This window comes from Lepidochelys olivacea (assembly GCF_965140295.1).
Source record: "Lepidochelys olivacea isolate rLepOli2 genome assembly, chromosome: 8".
NCBI classification, from domain to species: Eukaryota; Metazoa; Chordata; order Testudines; family Cheloniidae; genus Lepidochelys; species Lepidochelys olivacea.
In genome coordinates, this window is record NC_140418.1 from 89050513 (window position 1) to 89066029 (window position 15517).

At 38.0% G+C, this 15517-nt stretch overlaps 1 protein-coding gene across 1 annotated transcript in view; it reads right to left on the minus strand.

Annotated features, from left to right (window-relative positions):
- Positions 1 to 7563: 7563 nt before the first annotated feature.
- SGIP1 (SH3GL interacting endocytic adaptor 1) overlaps positions 7564 to 15517 on the minus strand; it is a 166113-nt gene continuing 158159 nt past the window's right edge. The window contains exons 21-25 of the mRNA XM_084637122.1: positions 14131 to 14263; positions 13613 to 13815; positions 12741 to 12805; positions 11839 to 12003; positions 7564 to 10340 (exon numbers count right to left, since the gene is read on the minus strand). Coding sequence (XP_084493248.1) covers positions 10318 to 10340; positions 11839 to 12003; positions 12741 to 12805; positions 13613 to 13815; positions 14131 to 14263 — 589 coding nt within the window. The 3' untranslated portion in view covers positions 7564 to 10317. The remainder of the gene's footprint in view (positions 10341 to 11838; positions 12004 to 12740; positions 12806 to 13612; positions 13816 to 14130; positions 14264 to 15517) is intronic.

Consider the following 15517-nt stretch of genomic DNA (forward strand, 5'->3'; position numbering starts at 1 on the left):
AAGAGTGTGTTATTCTGTTACTGAGAACAGTATGGGGAAAACTGGTCTGATGCTGGGTGATAAATTTCATGAAGGACTCATTTTTAAATAATTTTAATTCCTAAAGCTAGTTGAGTTGCTTGTGAATTCTGAGAAGAAAATTCATTTTGTACTCAAAAAGAGTAAGTGCTGTATTTTTTGCGGGGGAGGTGGGAGCGCTGTATTTTTCACACACAAAGCAGGGACTCAGTCTCTGTTAAGTGCAAAATTCAAACTTAACTATGGAGTCATTACTTCATGATTAAGGCTGCTAGTTTGTCATGGAAGTCACTGATTCCGTGACCTCTGACTTCTGCAGCAGTCTGTGCACCTGGCCCAGAGGCCATCTGAGCAGCTCAGGCAGCCCCTTGGCCAGTTGCACCGGCCGCTGCTGGGACGGTCTCAGGCCACCGTGCCCCTCTCCCGCAGCAGCAGCAGGAGTTTGGGCATGGGAGGGGGGAGGGGGTTGGGGCATGGGACAGGGAGAGGGCTCTGGGCGGCGTTTACTTCGGGGGGGGGCTCCCTGGATGTGGTGACATCCCCCTCCCTCGGGTCCTAGGTGGAGGCCTGGCTAGGCAGTTCTGTGCACTGCTTTCACCTGTAGGCGCCACCCTCACAGCTCCCACTGGCCGTGGTGCCCAGCCATTGGGAGCTGCGGAGCTGGCGCTCTTGGCAGAGGCAGTGCACAGATTTTTTTTTTATTTATTGCCCGTGACTAAAACGTAGCCTTATCCATAATATAAACACCATAATATCCTTCCTGAATACGAGTTATTTACACATTAGTGGCACATTTACCTCAAAATCAAGTCCACATGCATATGATAAATGTTAAACATTTATAAATGCTACATATACATTGGTATTAACAAACAGTACATTACCAAAAACTATCACACACATCTGATTGCATGATCACTACCTATAATATATGTAAGACACAGGGCAGTGCTAAGGATCCTTACCTTTCTTCAGCACTAAATTAGCAAAAATGACTAAAATAAAACCATATAAATGTTTTGACAGGGGAAAGCATTATTCATTATTTATGGTGCCAAGGATAACAGCAGACAATTCTGATTCATTGTCATATGTTTAAACTTGTGGTAATAACATTGCAAATACTACATTTGGAAACTGATCCAAAACAAAAAAATAGAGTATTTTAATGTTTCTCATTTATTTTCAAGAAAAAAAAAGTCACATTTAAATTACAACTTAATCAGGTACTTAATTTTGTTCTTATGTATAGAATTAATAAACTTGTTCTGGAATTGGGACCTTATTTGTTGTAATAGTCTATACGGTAAATAATTGCATATTCAGGATTTTGTGAAATGGTCATTGGGAAATATCATGAAGGAAAGATATTTATAAAAAACATTATTTACAAAAATGATATCCACATATTTGTATCCTAATCTATAAGGCAAGTAACATTTAAAATATGTTGTTTCATGATTATCTTCAACAAGTCAATACAACACATTCATATTACCAGTGGTCAAATACAAAGCTTTGCTGCAGTATGTCAAATGCAACAAATCTTTGTATCTTTTACAGTTTTTCTCTGAGGACATTAGGTAAGCAGCAAAGTTTTCATCACAGACTAAGCAGTAACTAGGGCATCATAGACTAAAGATACAGTATATTTAATTGCATGTGTAGGCTAAAAAGGCCAGACTAACTTTTTAACTTAAATCTTAAAAATATACTTGTGAAACTTAATCCACATATTTAAACATTTTGTACACAAGGTATTTTATAAAACAATATATAGGGCAGTACACTTGGAAATCCAATTCACTTCTGGGACTTAGTGTAGATGTTTGGAGCATTACTAACAACATAAGAGTTAGTAAATAGGGCCCAATTCTGTAAATACTTGCACTCACGCTGAAAGTTAAGCATGTGTGAAGTCCCACTGAAGACACGTACATAAATGTTTGAGGGTTTAGGGCTCTACACTGTAATATATTATTTTGACTCAATCCACCCAATGACCATGTACATTTTGACAGAATTTCTCTGACATGAAGTAATTGGTTGATCTAATTATCTTTGGAAAAACTTGAACTTCCTCTAAGATGCCTTATTTTCTTAGGTATACAGTGGTGGGGTGGGGTGAAAGATGTGGTTTTAAACAGAGCACATTTGGCTTAAGACTTAAATTGCAATACCTCATTTACACAAAGGTTTGTCAAGCAACTTGTAAGAAACAAGTAAGTTAATTTCAAACAGAGGATCAATAATATTCTAGACCCTCTCATTAAAAAAGCTGATTCTGGACTGACTTTTCACATACTGCTTGGCCTGTAATGAAGTCCTGCTTATATGTAAAACTTTGAATAACATCACCAAATGAACACTAGAAATTGTCAAGAAAAATTGATCAAGCAGCAACATCTGTACTCCCACTCTTAAAGATAAAGAGGGAAATCACACAGGGAGAGATCATTGCCTTACATTTCTATAGCTCATTTCTAGCCATGTTTAATGGTGCAATAACTAAAATACTTACTAGCATAAAAAGATATCCAACTCCACAAGAATTCCCTTCCTAGAAAATTTGTAAGGAAACAAAAACTCTGATTTTGGAATGGAGTCTTTTGAGAGAGTAATTTCCTTTCAGGAACATAGCATTTTGTGTGATATTATATATTTTGGTCATGGTAAGCTCTAAAATGAAGATTTTTAAACAAAGCATCTTATGTAAAAACAATACCCACTAATAAGAGTTGGGGAAATAAATCTATATTTCATATATCAAACTGGTTCTGTTAAGTCTATGCCAAAATAGATGTCAAAAGTTTAAGTGTGACAATATTTTGTACTGTATTTAAGAAATTGTCAAGCTATTCAGAGTTTTTCTGTAAATGCAGAATTCTGAGCACCTTTCAGTGAAGTGCATACAGACAGGAACTGTACTCAACTTAATGTCAAGTTACTGTACAGCTAGAAAACTGAGGAACAAGAATGGGATGAAAGATCGGAGGAAAACCATCATTACCTTTTTATGTTGCATTGTAAACATTCAGTGAAAGATGTTTCACATTGTTTCAGCCTCTCAGGCTGTTTATTGTGATCCAGCCATTTAAAAATGTCTTTGATACAAAACATTAAGCAGTGATTGTTCAGATTATGCTTATGCTGAAAAGATCTTAGAAAGAACCATTAAAACATTTGCACAGGATCATTCACCAGTGTCTTCTTGTGTGCAGCTCTTTAACATTAGCATTTCAATTCAACAGAATGCCATCATCAATAGGTGTTTGTTAGTCCAGAATTGTGTTGTAAAAAAACAAAATATATTTTTCACTTTAAGGGCAAAATCTTTTAAGGGTCTCAAGCCAGCCTTCCATTTTGCTTATCTAGAGGACAGCAGGTGTACCCTTCATGAACCCAAATTATATTATTTAAATGCTCAACTACTTGATTTTTGTGGGTATGTAGATACCTAAATGCCATTATGTGCACCTACAATTAATTCTGCTCACAATTTATGAGTATAAAACTGCAAGTGCAAAATGAGTGTGACCAGTTTTTAAAACTGAGCACTAGAAGTTCAAAATAAATATCTAATATTTACTTTGATAACATTAAAACAAAGCAAAAGCTGGACCTTCATTGTCAAAAGTACAGATGTACATAATTTCAGTTATACATTTTTAATGACAGTTTCTCCAGCCCAGACTGCAAATATTGCATCATCCTACCAACAGATGGCAAAGGGAAATAAATCCTGATTTTTTTTTTGCAATGTCAATCCCTACCAAGAGGCTCTCTTCCAGTCCTGTCTCTAGCAGGCTGAAATAACTTTCTGGTTGGTGAACATAACTCCCTGTCTGCAAGGCTATGCTTCTGGGACAAATATTTTGTGTGTCATTTAAGTTCCACAGGTTATACAAAGGGACCTTAATGGATCTGAGCAGAAATAGGAGCTTTGTGGCAAGTAGCCTTAAAACAAAAAGCTACACAGAAAGAAAGTGATATTTAAGAAGAAAAATAATCAAAAAACGAGTCGGGTACTTATTATATGGTAGTATTTCATAATATTGAATGATTTTACATAACTATTAAGAAACAGATAAAGGTGGCCTAAAGAAGTCTTACATAAGGAGGAATATAGGTGAGCTGAAAATTGATATAGTATGTGTGTCCACAGTCCACCTGTTTAGGCCGAATATTTCGCTTTCCTTAGACATATACTCTGGTGATGAATGCTACCCAGTTCTATTTCAAAAAATAAAACTACACAACTCTGTCATTACGAATTGAAAGGAAACTTCATTTTGAGGTGAGACCACCAAAAAAAACCCTACCTAGCAAAATCTCCATTTCTGATACTGTTATGTACCATACAAGGGAAACTAGAAATAGAGCCCTTGTTTGCTTCTGGAGTGACACATTCACATACAATGGTTACCAAACTGAAAAAGAAAAGAATGAATATTCTTAACATCTAAAAGACCCAAGTCTGCAATCAGCGTGGAGGTAAAACTTGCAAGCTGCTAATTGCATTAGTACATTCTAAGACAGAGTCTGTTCTCAAAGCAATTCTTTGTAACAACAACTACTCACACAGAGAGAGACTCAAAGCAATACTCTGTAACAACAGAAACAGCACCCAGAGACTCCCTGCCCTTTTGTTGTATTCATCTAGCTTTGTTAACAATTGTGATTAAAATAGAGATAGAGGATGTATGCGGATGGATGCTTGGTGTGGATAATAACTGAATGATCAGGGGGTGCCAGCCGAACAATCCAGTGTCCATCGGCTGAAGAAGGCGTCAAGTGGAAATAACCAGAGGACCCCCCGGAGGGCAGACTGGAATCCACTCAACAGCCTCAAGAATGGGAGAACCAAAGAACAAGATAACATTTGGCAGCACAGAGCCATCAGGAATGTGCCATCTGCTGATTGATTCAGCAACAGCATGATGAAGCAATTCCCATAGACTGGCATAGGAAGAAATTCCTATAAAAATGGACTCTAGAAAGTGAGAACTTTGAGGTCTGATTCTGCAAACCAACTTCCAGGAGCATTTGACAAGGCCCTGCTCCCTCCTCATGTCCAGGCCACCTGGCCAGTGGCTTGGCATGAGCAACTCTAAGGCTGGTAACTATGATAACAACCTTGCAGAACCTGTGTGTGTGTGTATGAATGAATGTGTGAATAAATATGAAATTGAATGGAATGTTATAGCTATAACTGCTTACTATGATTCTTTCTGTATTCACAATAAATGTGGCATTTTGCCTTTTCCCCTTTAATAAGATCCTGCTGGTTTTTATTTTATTGGTATAACAGATTGACACATTCAAATTCCTCCACCCTGAACAGGACCACTGCTGGAAGAGTAATAAAGTCTGCCAATTGCCTTAACTGCAATGGCAAACAAAGACCTGAAGCTAGTCTCTTACTGTCACTATGAGGAGACGCTAACAGGGACAGAAGAAGGCATGGAGTTTTCTTACAAAAGAACCTAAAGGGTTTGATGTGTTTGGATGGAAAGAGAAGACACAAGTAAGTGATACTGAAGAAAAGCCTGTTTGTCCTTAACATACTTGACAAACTGTTCTTGAACAATTTCTTCATTTGGCAATTACACTGCCAGTACAGGGTGAACCTGGCGATCTCTGATACTCTGGTCCATATCCTTCCAACCAGCCATGCCGTGTTTGATGCAAATCAGGGGTTGGGATGGGTAAGCAAATATGATGTTAAACCATCGCTGTGGCTCTCCGATCCTGGAGCTTTGACCTAGTCCCCAGACTTTAGGCTGCTCTATTTTATATCGGTTGCCAACAGCCCACAGGGTCTGTTCTAGCAGCTAGTGATCAGCCAGGATGATCCTGAGCCTATGTGCCTCCTTTACTGTGGGGCAGGAAGGTGAGTGGTTTAGGTACCACTATGGAAGCCTTGGAGCATTGGAGAATTCAAGTACACAGTTAAGCCAGGTTTAAATATGCTTTGTTCCACTGGAGCACCTCAAAGCAGAGTAACGGGCTGGAGAGTCTGATGCTATAAAATAGAGATGCAGAACACAGACCTAATGTATAAAACTCTGGAGCACCTTTACATTTATGTACTCTTGTTTTCTTAAGACAGAATTGTTTAATTTTTATTCAAGGAAAGACGACTTGAAACTTATCCATCTAGCCCAGAATTTCTATGCATTTCTACCTACCTCACATTGTGAGGATTGTGATTAAGGGCCCAGTTTGCTGTCTCCATACTTTGCCTGCACACATCTGAACATATGCACGCAAATTGCATGCATACACACTTGGTTGAAAGCTCACCTACAGTATCTAGCCATGTATGCACAAAGGTGCAAATGCGCACTTACTCAAATGCTGGCAATCAGATCATGATGATGGAAAAGGGGTTTGAAGGACAGGACTATATAAGTGCTAAATAATGTAATTTTGGACAGCCTATCACAGTGCTAAAGACACTCATTCAAAGAGCAGAAAATCTGAGATATGCTGAACATAAGCTAGGGCAGAATAGCACTCCAATGTATAAGACTGGTCTTTTCAACAGGACTTTCCTAGTTACATGATCTTTTTTAATAATGAAAATTGTAGTGATGGATGTAATTGTAGATTTGGTTAAATCAGTCATTCAGTTCTTGAAACAAAGTTATGGTTACTGCACATACTTGTTCTTCTTTGTGAAAATGTCCTGTTAGCCTCACCACAGCTGAGTCAGTGTAGGAGATTCTTCTGCTATGAGAGTTTTCCTGAACTGAGTTTACAATATATGGATAACCTCTGTCCACAAAGAGCTAGTATTTACTACTTTCGATGTAATAGAAGTGTATAGTTATACAGGTACCTATGTACCCCATCTGGTCTATTCATATTCAGTTCACATCAGGGAGGCTATGCAGTTTTTTAAGTGGGCATTTTACAGTATAAATAGAACAGGTTCTTTTCTGCAACATTTTAAAAAGCTGCCATAATTTGTGTTAATCATTATCAAGTTCTAAATCTCCTTAACATAAAATATAAAGTGAGTTACATGTATACCAGTAATATTTATGTTTTTAAAAAACATTTTTGTATGGATTACAATTTTTGAAGCATGGTTTTGCAAATTATGTATTGTATATTTCATAAACTGATTTGAAGAATTCTCTTTTTTGTAGGTTTTTATTTTTAATTACTTGCCCTATATTCAGTTCCTATTTCAAATAGATGTTGGTTATATAGTCAATACAGTCATATTTCCAATCAGGGGAAAAAATCAAACCAGACTGGCAAATCCCCTATTTAGGAATACTGTCTTGTTCACTTTTAAATGTTTGGAGGATGTATGAATTTTTATAACAATTGTATTTTAATCTCTATCCTGTTACATTTTATTTTTTGTGAACATGCACAGACCAACAAAAGTTGATCATCTTTAACACATATATTGAATTATTAATCTAGGACTGTGCTCAGAGTTTCAATATTTCTAGATTTCCTTATTTGCTCTCAGTAATTTTAAAAGAAAGGTGTACTTAAAAAAAAAGCACTCAAAGTTCAGCTGCTAATAAGCACTTATCTACATGTATGATCTGGGACACGTACATGAAAATAATGCTTTTATTTTTGATTGACATTTGTGAGCCTGTTGCTGGCAACTTTTGGGACACTAATGATATGGGGAATGAATTTAGAGGCTGAAAATTAACATTATTTGGTATTACACATATTTCTATATAATACCCAACATCATAATTAATGGATGATCTTGTAGTTCTCTGTGTACCTCAACATTAGAACAATTTTAATGTTTAATTTTGAACAGATATTTCATTTTCACACAGCACAATTTTTACATTAAAACAGAACAGAAACTACCTTTCTACCATTTCAGCTGACATGTCACAAATGACATCACTATGTTTGCCAGCAGTAGGCTAAGACATGCCAATTTTACCTCAAAAATAATTTTCAGTTGCATTTCACACAGTAATGGGTCTGTGTCCCAAAATGTAAATTGCATTTGGATCCCAACTTTGTCCAGAGCTGGGGGTGTTTGAATCAAGGGCTTGGTTTAGGCCCATCTTTAATTTTGCAGTTCATCCAAGATGAGACATGTTCCTCATTCAGTGACTTTTCAAAGTGTAAAGGCAAGATATAGACACCTGGTTTATCACAGCAGATGAAGATTTGTGAAATTAATATTCTAGCACACCCTAGTAAGACAGAATTCAAGAGAACTGTGAAGACAAACGTAACATCCTTTTTCTACTGAAGACTGGCTCACCTATTAGGCTGCACATTGTTAAGTCTGCAGTTTCATGAAGTTTTCTTTAAAATAGTTTCCTATCCAAAAGAAAATTTTCTCATTTTAGAGCCACACAGAAAATCTTGGTTGACATTCTGCTCTCCTTACATGCATGAAACTCAATTCCACAAACACAACGTAGTATAGTGGAATTGAGATTGACTATGCCAATCTCAGAAGAAACATATAGGGCCAAATTTTCAGCCACAGACTCCAATTTTAAGCACTCACTTTTATGCATACAACTATTTTTCCAAGTACAGCTATTTTCTAATGCAAATGAGAAAACTGGGTATAAGACCTGCATGTACAAATGTGTACATTGTGCACGCAAAATAGACAATGGGCACAGTTAGCTGCCAAACTAACAGTTAACCCCATTTTTAAGTTTCACTTTCTAATCTTTTAATTTAGCTCACATTACAGTTCAGTGTTAAAAAATGCTAGAGTACCCAAATAAATAAATAAATATATAAAATAAATAAAACCACAGACCTGACAAGTTGTGTGACAAATATACAGTGAGAGCACTTTAAAAGTTTTTACTGGTTAGAAAGTTTTTACTAGTTCTACTGTGTCTATAATGGACCAGACCAGGAGTTAGCGCTCTCAGTTCAAAATATTTGAAACGTTCTAACTACTCAGTCTTTGCACAATACAAAATTGTCCAGTTGACAAGATAAAAGACAGTGAGTTAGGAGACCTGGGTTCTATTTCTGACACTGTCATTGACTCAACTCTGTTACCTTGTGCAGGACTTAAGTTTTCAGTGCCTCAATTTCCCTATGTGTAAAACAGAACTAAATCCTTCAATTGTATAAAGCACTTTATGATCTATGGATAAAAAGTGCTGTATCAGGGCTACATAATAGGGTTATATTACATTCTTTCTCCTCAAATAAATTTGTTGGTCTTTAAGGTGCCACAAGTACTCCTATTCTTTTTGCTGATACAGACTAACACGGCTGCTACTCTGAAACCAATCTTTCTCCAGTTATCTTTCGGGGGGGCGGGGTTTGTTTGCTTGCTTAGGCTCTTCACTATTGAGACTAGGAACTTTTCTGTATGTCTGTGAAGCATCTTACATAGGGTGCTCCAAAATCCCCCAACAAACAGCACTGCAAAAGTGGAGGTGGTTGCTGAAAATGTGCCCTTTAATACAGTTACAGTCTGTGGACATACAGAGTCATCACTGAATGTCTTAAACTGCCTGCTTATTTAATAATCTACACATTTGTGAAGTGTCAGAATATTGAGAAGAAACAAGAGTCCATAAAAGTAGAAGACAGTGTTTGGAAAAGTTGCATTATTTGTTATGAAGTTTGAAATAAGTATTTTAAGAAATATGGACATTCGGTTTTTGTATTTTGGTTGGTTGGGTTTTTGGGAGGGAAGGGGGGAAAATAAGTTAAAACCTCTGCATTTATTAAAATATTCTTTTGGAGTTCAACCAGCTAAACAATTGAAGATAGACCTTTTATTTAGCACTATTATAAGACATACTAAGGACTGAAGAAAAAGTAAATCAGTTTGCAGGTTCTACTCAACTCTCTTTTTTCATGAGGCACCCCCTTTTTAACAGCTACCAGTATTGTATTTAAATCGTATATATATTGACAAAATGTAATCTACCTCTGTAAGCATTGTGCCATTCAACAGTACTACTATTAAATTTGTATACCACAGTTTAAATTACATCCATTTCATGAATGGTAAAATTCTAAAACTCAAGTGTCTAACTGCCAAAATACAGCCTTACTGGAATGAGTACAATTTACAAATACAATAATTACATTTTAAAACCATTAACAATGTTACATCTAGAAGTAAATACTGTAGGACTGGTCAAGACAGTGGTCTTCTCAGGAAAAAATGCTGAAAGTCGCTGACACTTCCAACAGAAGTGCCCCAAGTGCAGAATTTAGTTCATTTCCCTTAAACCGTAATTCAAACCTGTTCCACACAGCAGTCCGTGGTTATATGGATTTTCCATATACTTGCATAAGCTTCCATTAGTTATCAGCCAAGTATTTTCCTATAAATAGAATATGTTAAAACAACAGGTTACTGAGAGTATGATTTCCCCCGTCTATTTTGTAACTAGATCCATAGCAAAGTTAAACAGTGATACTTGATCTCACCCTGGTTCCACAGTGACATAGTTCTGGTTTTACACTGGTCACTGCAAAATCACACCCTGATTGTGTTTTTTGAATATGTATCTGTCTCACCCATTTAGCAAATGCCACATTTCATACACAGGTGCTCATTCTCTCTGTCCTAGAGGAGCCCAGGCCCTGCAACCCCAGATGCAGGACGTCCACTGAGAGCAGGGGTTCAGTGGCACATTACCTTCCCCCTCCACTCCAACAAGGGGCCTGAACCCAAACAATGTTATTCACAAACATGGAAGAAGTGGGGTTGGGCCAGCCTGGCTGGGAGCTGTGCTTATTCAATACATGTCCTGTGAAGATTCTGCCAGTGAAACGTCTATAGATCCCTTGATGGCACTTAAAACAGCTGTCCCTGGCGTAAAACCCAATGGAGACTGGTGGTGATACCACTGCTTGCCTCTCTTAGGGATGAACCCTCCCGCTTGTGCCTGCAAGAGTGAATTAAAACATTAGGCCAGAATTTACTTACACTAGGTGTAGGCAACAATAGTGAAAACTACTCAATCATTGTTTTTTAATATGTACATGCATGAAGTCTGCTCCCTGGATGGGCAGACATGGACACAGACATACATGCACATAGAGGCATGCACAAGGAGGGGGCAAGCAGAGGCATGCCCCCCCCCAATAATTAATGAGGCGGCAGAACTCCGAGGGCTGTGGCGGGGGCACAGAACGTGCCCCTCCTGGAGCCATCAAAATTTTATACCTCACAGCGCTCGCACACATGCATCCCCTTCCAATCTTGTCCTTCATGCCTTTGAGAGTCAGTAACATATGTACCAAGAGCAAAACGCTGAAAAATTTTAGCAGGATATATTAGCAGTTTTACAGAACAATATCTGCCTCTCACTCAGTTGGCAAAGCAGTGATGTCTCTTCAACGTTTAATTTCTAATAGCTCATGTCCAGTTAAACAGACCTTTGGAAGATACAGTAAAACCAGTCTTAAGTAGTCATCCAAAGGACCAACAAAAATCAATCACTTGGAAGAGGTGATTAATTAAACCCTGAACAAAATGGTTCTAGAAATCTTCATGAAATTTTAAAGCAGCCTCTAAAGACAAGGGGTAGCTTTTGGGAATGGTCCCTAGTGTAGATTGTACTGTACTTTGTGCATGTGTGAACTCTTGTTGCTAAAGGCACAAAACATAGTTTTTTTTGGTAAAACAATAAGTATTTTATATAGACACCTTTTATCAGAGCCCTATGTACAGGAGTTATCCCCTCTTCTTAGTGCCTTATCTTGCAAACTCTTTCTTCACTGCAGGGATAAATGTATGGCAAGTGGCCAGCACCTGTTACTCCTACTGATACAGTCCCCACCCAATTGAGGAGAAGGGGTTCGTGACATGCTTACCTGCTGCAAATCTCTTTTTAATGAGTGAAAACCGGTATCCTGCCCCAACAAGTTCAATATCACAGCTGGAGAGAGTGCTCCCTTCACTCGTAAACTGCACTACCAATGGCGAAGGTTTGCTTGGTCCTTCAGAAAGCTGGAATCTTGCCAGCAAAGAACCCACACCTTCGGATTAAGAATTTCAGAAGATCATTACAAGAGAGTAACACATACAATGCTTCTGGAATGGCTCTTAGCATGGAATCCAAGTGAATGGAATAGTAAATAACATTCTTTATTCCAAAAGTGCTCGGAAATAAATCTGGTTCCCTAAGTTATATAAATGGCAGCAAATGTACATTGATAAGAATGTGAGCGTTTCATCAAATCAGACTTCAGCAGACTGTTATCTTTTCAGACTTTAGAGATGTAAATCAGATAACAAATAAACTGCAGGAGTCACACCAAATAGAAAGTACATGCACGTGTGCTGGATTCCTAGTATGTGCAATATGACATGCTGAAGGGCAGTTGGCCCAAGGTGATACCTTGAGAATAGAAAATGTTATGGGGGGAAATAATGGGGATTACTCAATCTTTGAGAGAGACTTGTAGGACCTCCATGGGGCTGAAGAAACTCAATTGTAGAAATCAACTGGTTTTTCTTTGATGAAATTAAAGCCCAAACCACTACACATCTCCCTTTACACTTCTAAAATTGGCAGGAAAATGTGTGACCAGTCACGCTGATCTTGTTCACACTTTACATAGCTAATTTGCTCCTGTGCTGTGAACAGTACCCTATAATGTCAAGTTTCATCAGGAATTGATTTGTTGATGGATGTGCACAAAGATAAACTAGTCAATGTCTCTAATTAAAAACAATTAACTGAGATCAATTAAATGTAAACTTGCATTATTACCTCCATTTTCTGATTTTTGTGAGATATCAGGAATCTTCCACAATATTCTTTGCTGTTCAGCATTCCTAAAAAAAAGGAACAAAATAGTGTAACTGTAGAAGACAATGGAGGTAATGAAAGAGCCCTTCTGAGTCATTTGCATTCTAGAATAGGTAGTGGGAACAGTGCAAATTTTTTGAAAATGCTTCCTCCTGGTTAGGAGTCTCATGAGATCGTACTGCATTAGTTTTGCTTTAGGTTTGGGACCAAAACAAATGTAAGTGCCATTCTGCCAGTTATCTGTTGCTGTCACACATGGACAGTGTTAGCTGCTGAGTTAATTCAGATAAATGCAAAAAGTTATACTAATAATAAACTAATAGAAGGCAGTCTGGTGAAGTGGATAGGCACCAGACCTGAAAAATCTGAAGACTCGAGTTCTAGCCCCAACTCTGCCAATGACTTACTCCGTGACCCTGAGCAAACCACAAATTCTATGCAGCAGTTCCCCTATTTGCAGGATATGGACAATAATGCCTACCCATGATTGTAAAGTGCTTTGAGTTCTATGATGAAAAGCACTCTAAGTACTAAGCATCATTAATATTAAGATTACTGAAGTGACTTTCACCTTAATGCATGCTGGTTAAGATCAGACCATTCATTTGTGAAAATGACAGAAAAAAATCAGAGTAGCATTTCATGTCTTCCTTTACTACAAAAAGTAGATTCTAATGTCTAGCATACCCATTGTGATCCTGCATGCCTCAGCTAGAGCCTTATAAATATCAGCATGTCTCTATACCTACTGGGGATGAAGTCCTGTTATAATCACGAAAGTGACAGGGATGGCAAACAACAGGGAATGGCTTTGTTGAACTAGACTTTCATACCAAACAGCAGGTGGAAGCACAGCTTGAAGTTTCGTTACTCCTCCATCTATGGGAACTAGGAACTGGACATTGTTTAGAGCTACTGGTGTAGTCATTGCCTCTGTATTATATTTGTAGTCAATACGAAGGTCAGTGCTTGTAGATTCACACCGCCAGCTGACTGCAAGGTTTAATGGAGTAGACTGAATACCCTGGGCAGATACCTTAGAAATGACAGAAAAACAATATTTAGTTTTCACGGGGATAGAGGGAGAAATCTGCATCTATGGATATAAAATCGTTGTTGATTTTAGAGCAGAGAACTCCCTGCACTTCCCCAGTAAGTTTTTGTAAGGGACTCAAGTCACACCCATTCCAGTGGTATTGAGAAGGCTACACCTGTGCAAAACTTCTTGTAATTCCTGTACTAAAGAGCAGACTATTTCAGGCAATTTACTTTTCTGTACTAGAGACAGGTTCTATTAATGCTACAATGTTAATTGCATTTTTGAAAAATTTTACTTTGCAAGAGAGTTTACCTGGTATTTGAGCATGTCCACGTTGTAATATGTTGCTTGTGGTTTCTGTTCAGACACTTTTTTTAGATGTGTCATCAGATTTGGCATGTTTACCCAGAATTCCTTTGTGTTGGCATCAGTTTGTGTACTGTCACTGTGGGTTTACCAAAAGGTAAAGGATTAGCTATTTTCATAAACAGAATCTGTAAAAGGAAGTTCTTCTCAAAATGATCAGAGGACATAATCTTGGGCATGCTGTATAACAGGATTTAATTCTACACTTACAAAACAATGCCGTTCTTCCGTTTTTTGAAATACTTCATGAAAACTCTACCTTGGCCTCAACTGTAAACAGCTCCACAGATGTATTCTGTATATATAACTTTGTAAATTAATTTCTCTTGAGAACAAGGGCCTAATAAGCACTGGCTAGAGCTGGACATAGTGAGAGAAAGCTCTTTTGAAATTTTCTACTCAGCTGTCGGACGGGTATGTCTTTGGGGTGGCTAGCCTGTCCTGCAGCTTGCAGTGCCAAAGCTACATTCTATTTTTAGCGCACTAGCTTGGATGAGAGTTAGTGGGAGTATGTCTCTTTGAGCTGGGAATTACATCCCCAGCTCAAAGTGGACACATATCCAAAGTGAATTGAGTGCCTGAGAGAACTGCAGCATTGCCAGACCTGAGATGGAGGGTAACAGTTTCAAAAGTACCCAAGTGACTTAGGAACCCACGTTCCATTTTCAAAAGTGACTTAAGTGCTTAGGAACATAAGTCTCATAGTAAGTCACTTAGGTAGTTAATGCAGAAAGGCACCTAGTGGGATTTTCAGAAGCACCTAGGTTCCTAATCCCCCTTTGATTTCTATGGGAGTTAGGCATCTAGGTGCTTTTAATAATTGACCCCTGAATTTACTTTAAAGTTTTGAACCCATAACCAGTGGTGAAAGCCTAATGCAGTATCACAATGCTTCATCCATATGCAGTCTCCAACCAATAGCACTAAATTGGTTGAACATCCACAATATTGTGTAGAGGCTCTTCTAAATGAAACCTGGGTGGGCGGGGAGGGGTAGTTTGGTTGGTAGCCAGCCCCAGAATTAGGGAAGCAGGGAGGTGCCTGGATCCTGCATAGACTGCAGTTTGCCAAGATCTCAGGATCTGATCCATACTATCCAGGATAAATTGCCAAACTGACTATAAACTAAGTGTTGTCAAATGCACAAAGCAAATGAACAAGAAATGGAGGACTCATTGATCTTAGGCATTATTCAAACAACTAAACAATTCAAGCTAAAATATTTTAAAATTGACTGCATCCTATTCAGCCTTATTCTCAATAATATTGAGAGAGATGGTTTTGTGAACAATTCTGCAGGTCAAGGTTTAAACCTCCATAGGATCACAGTATT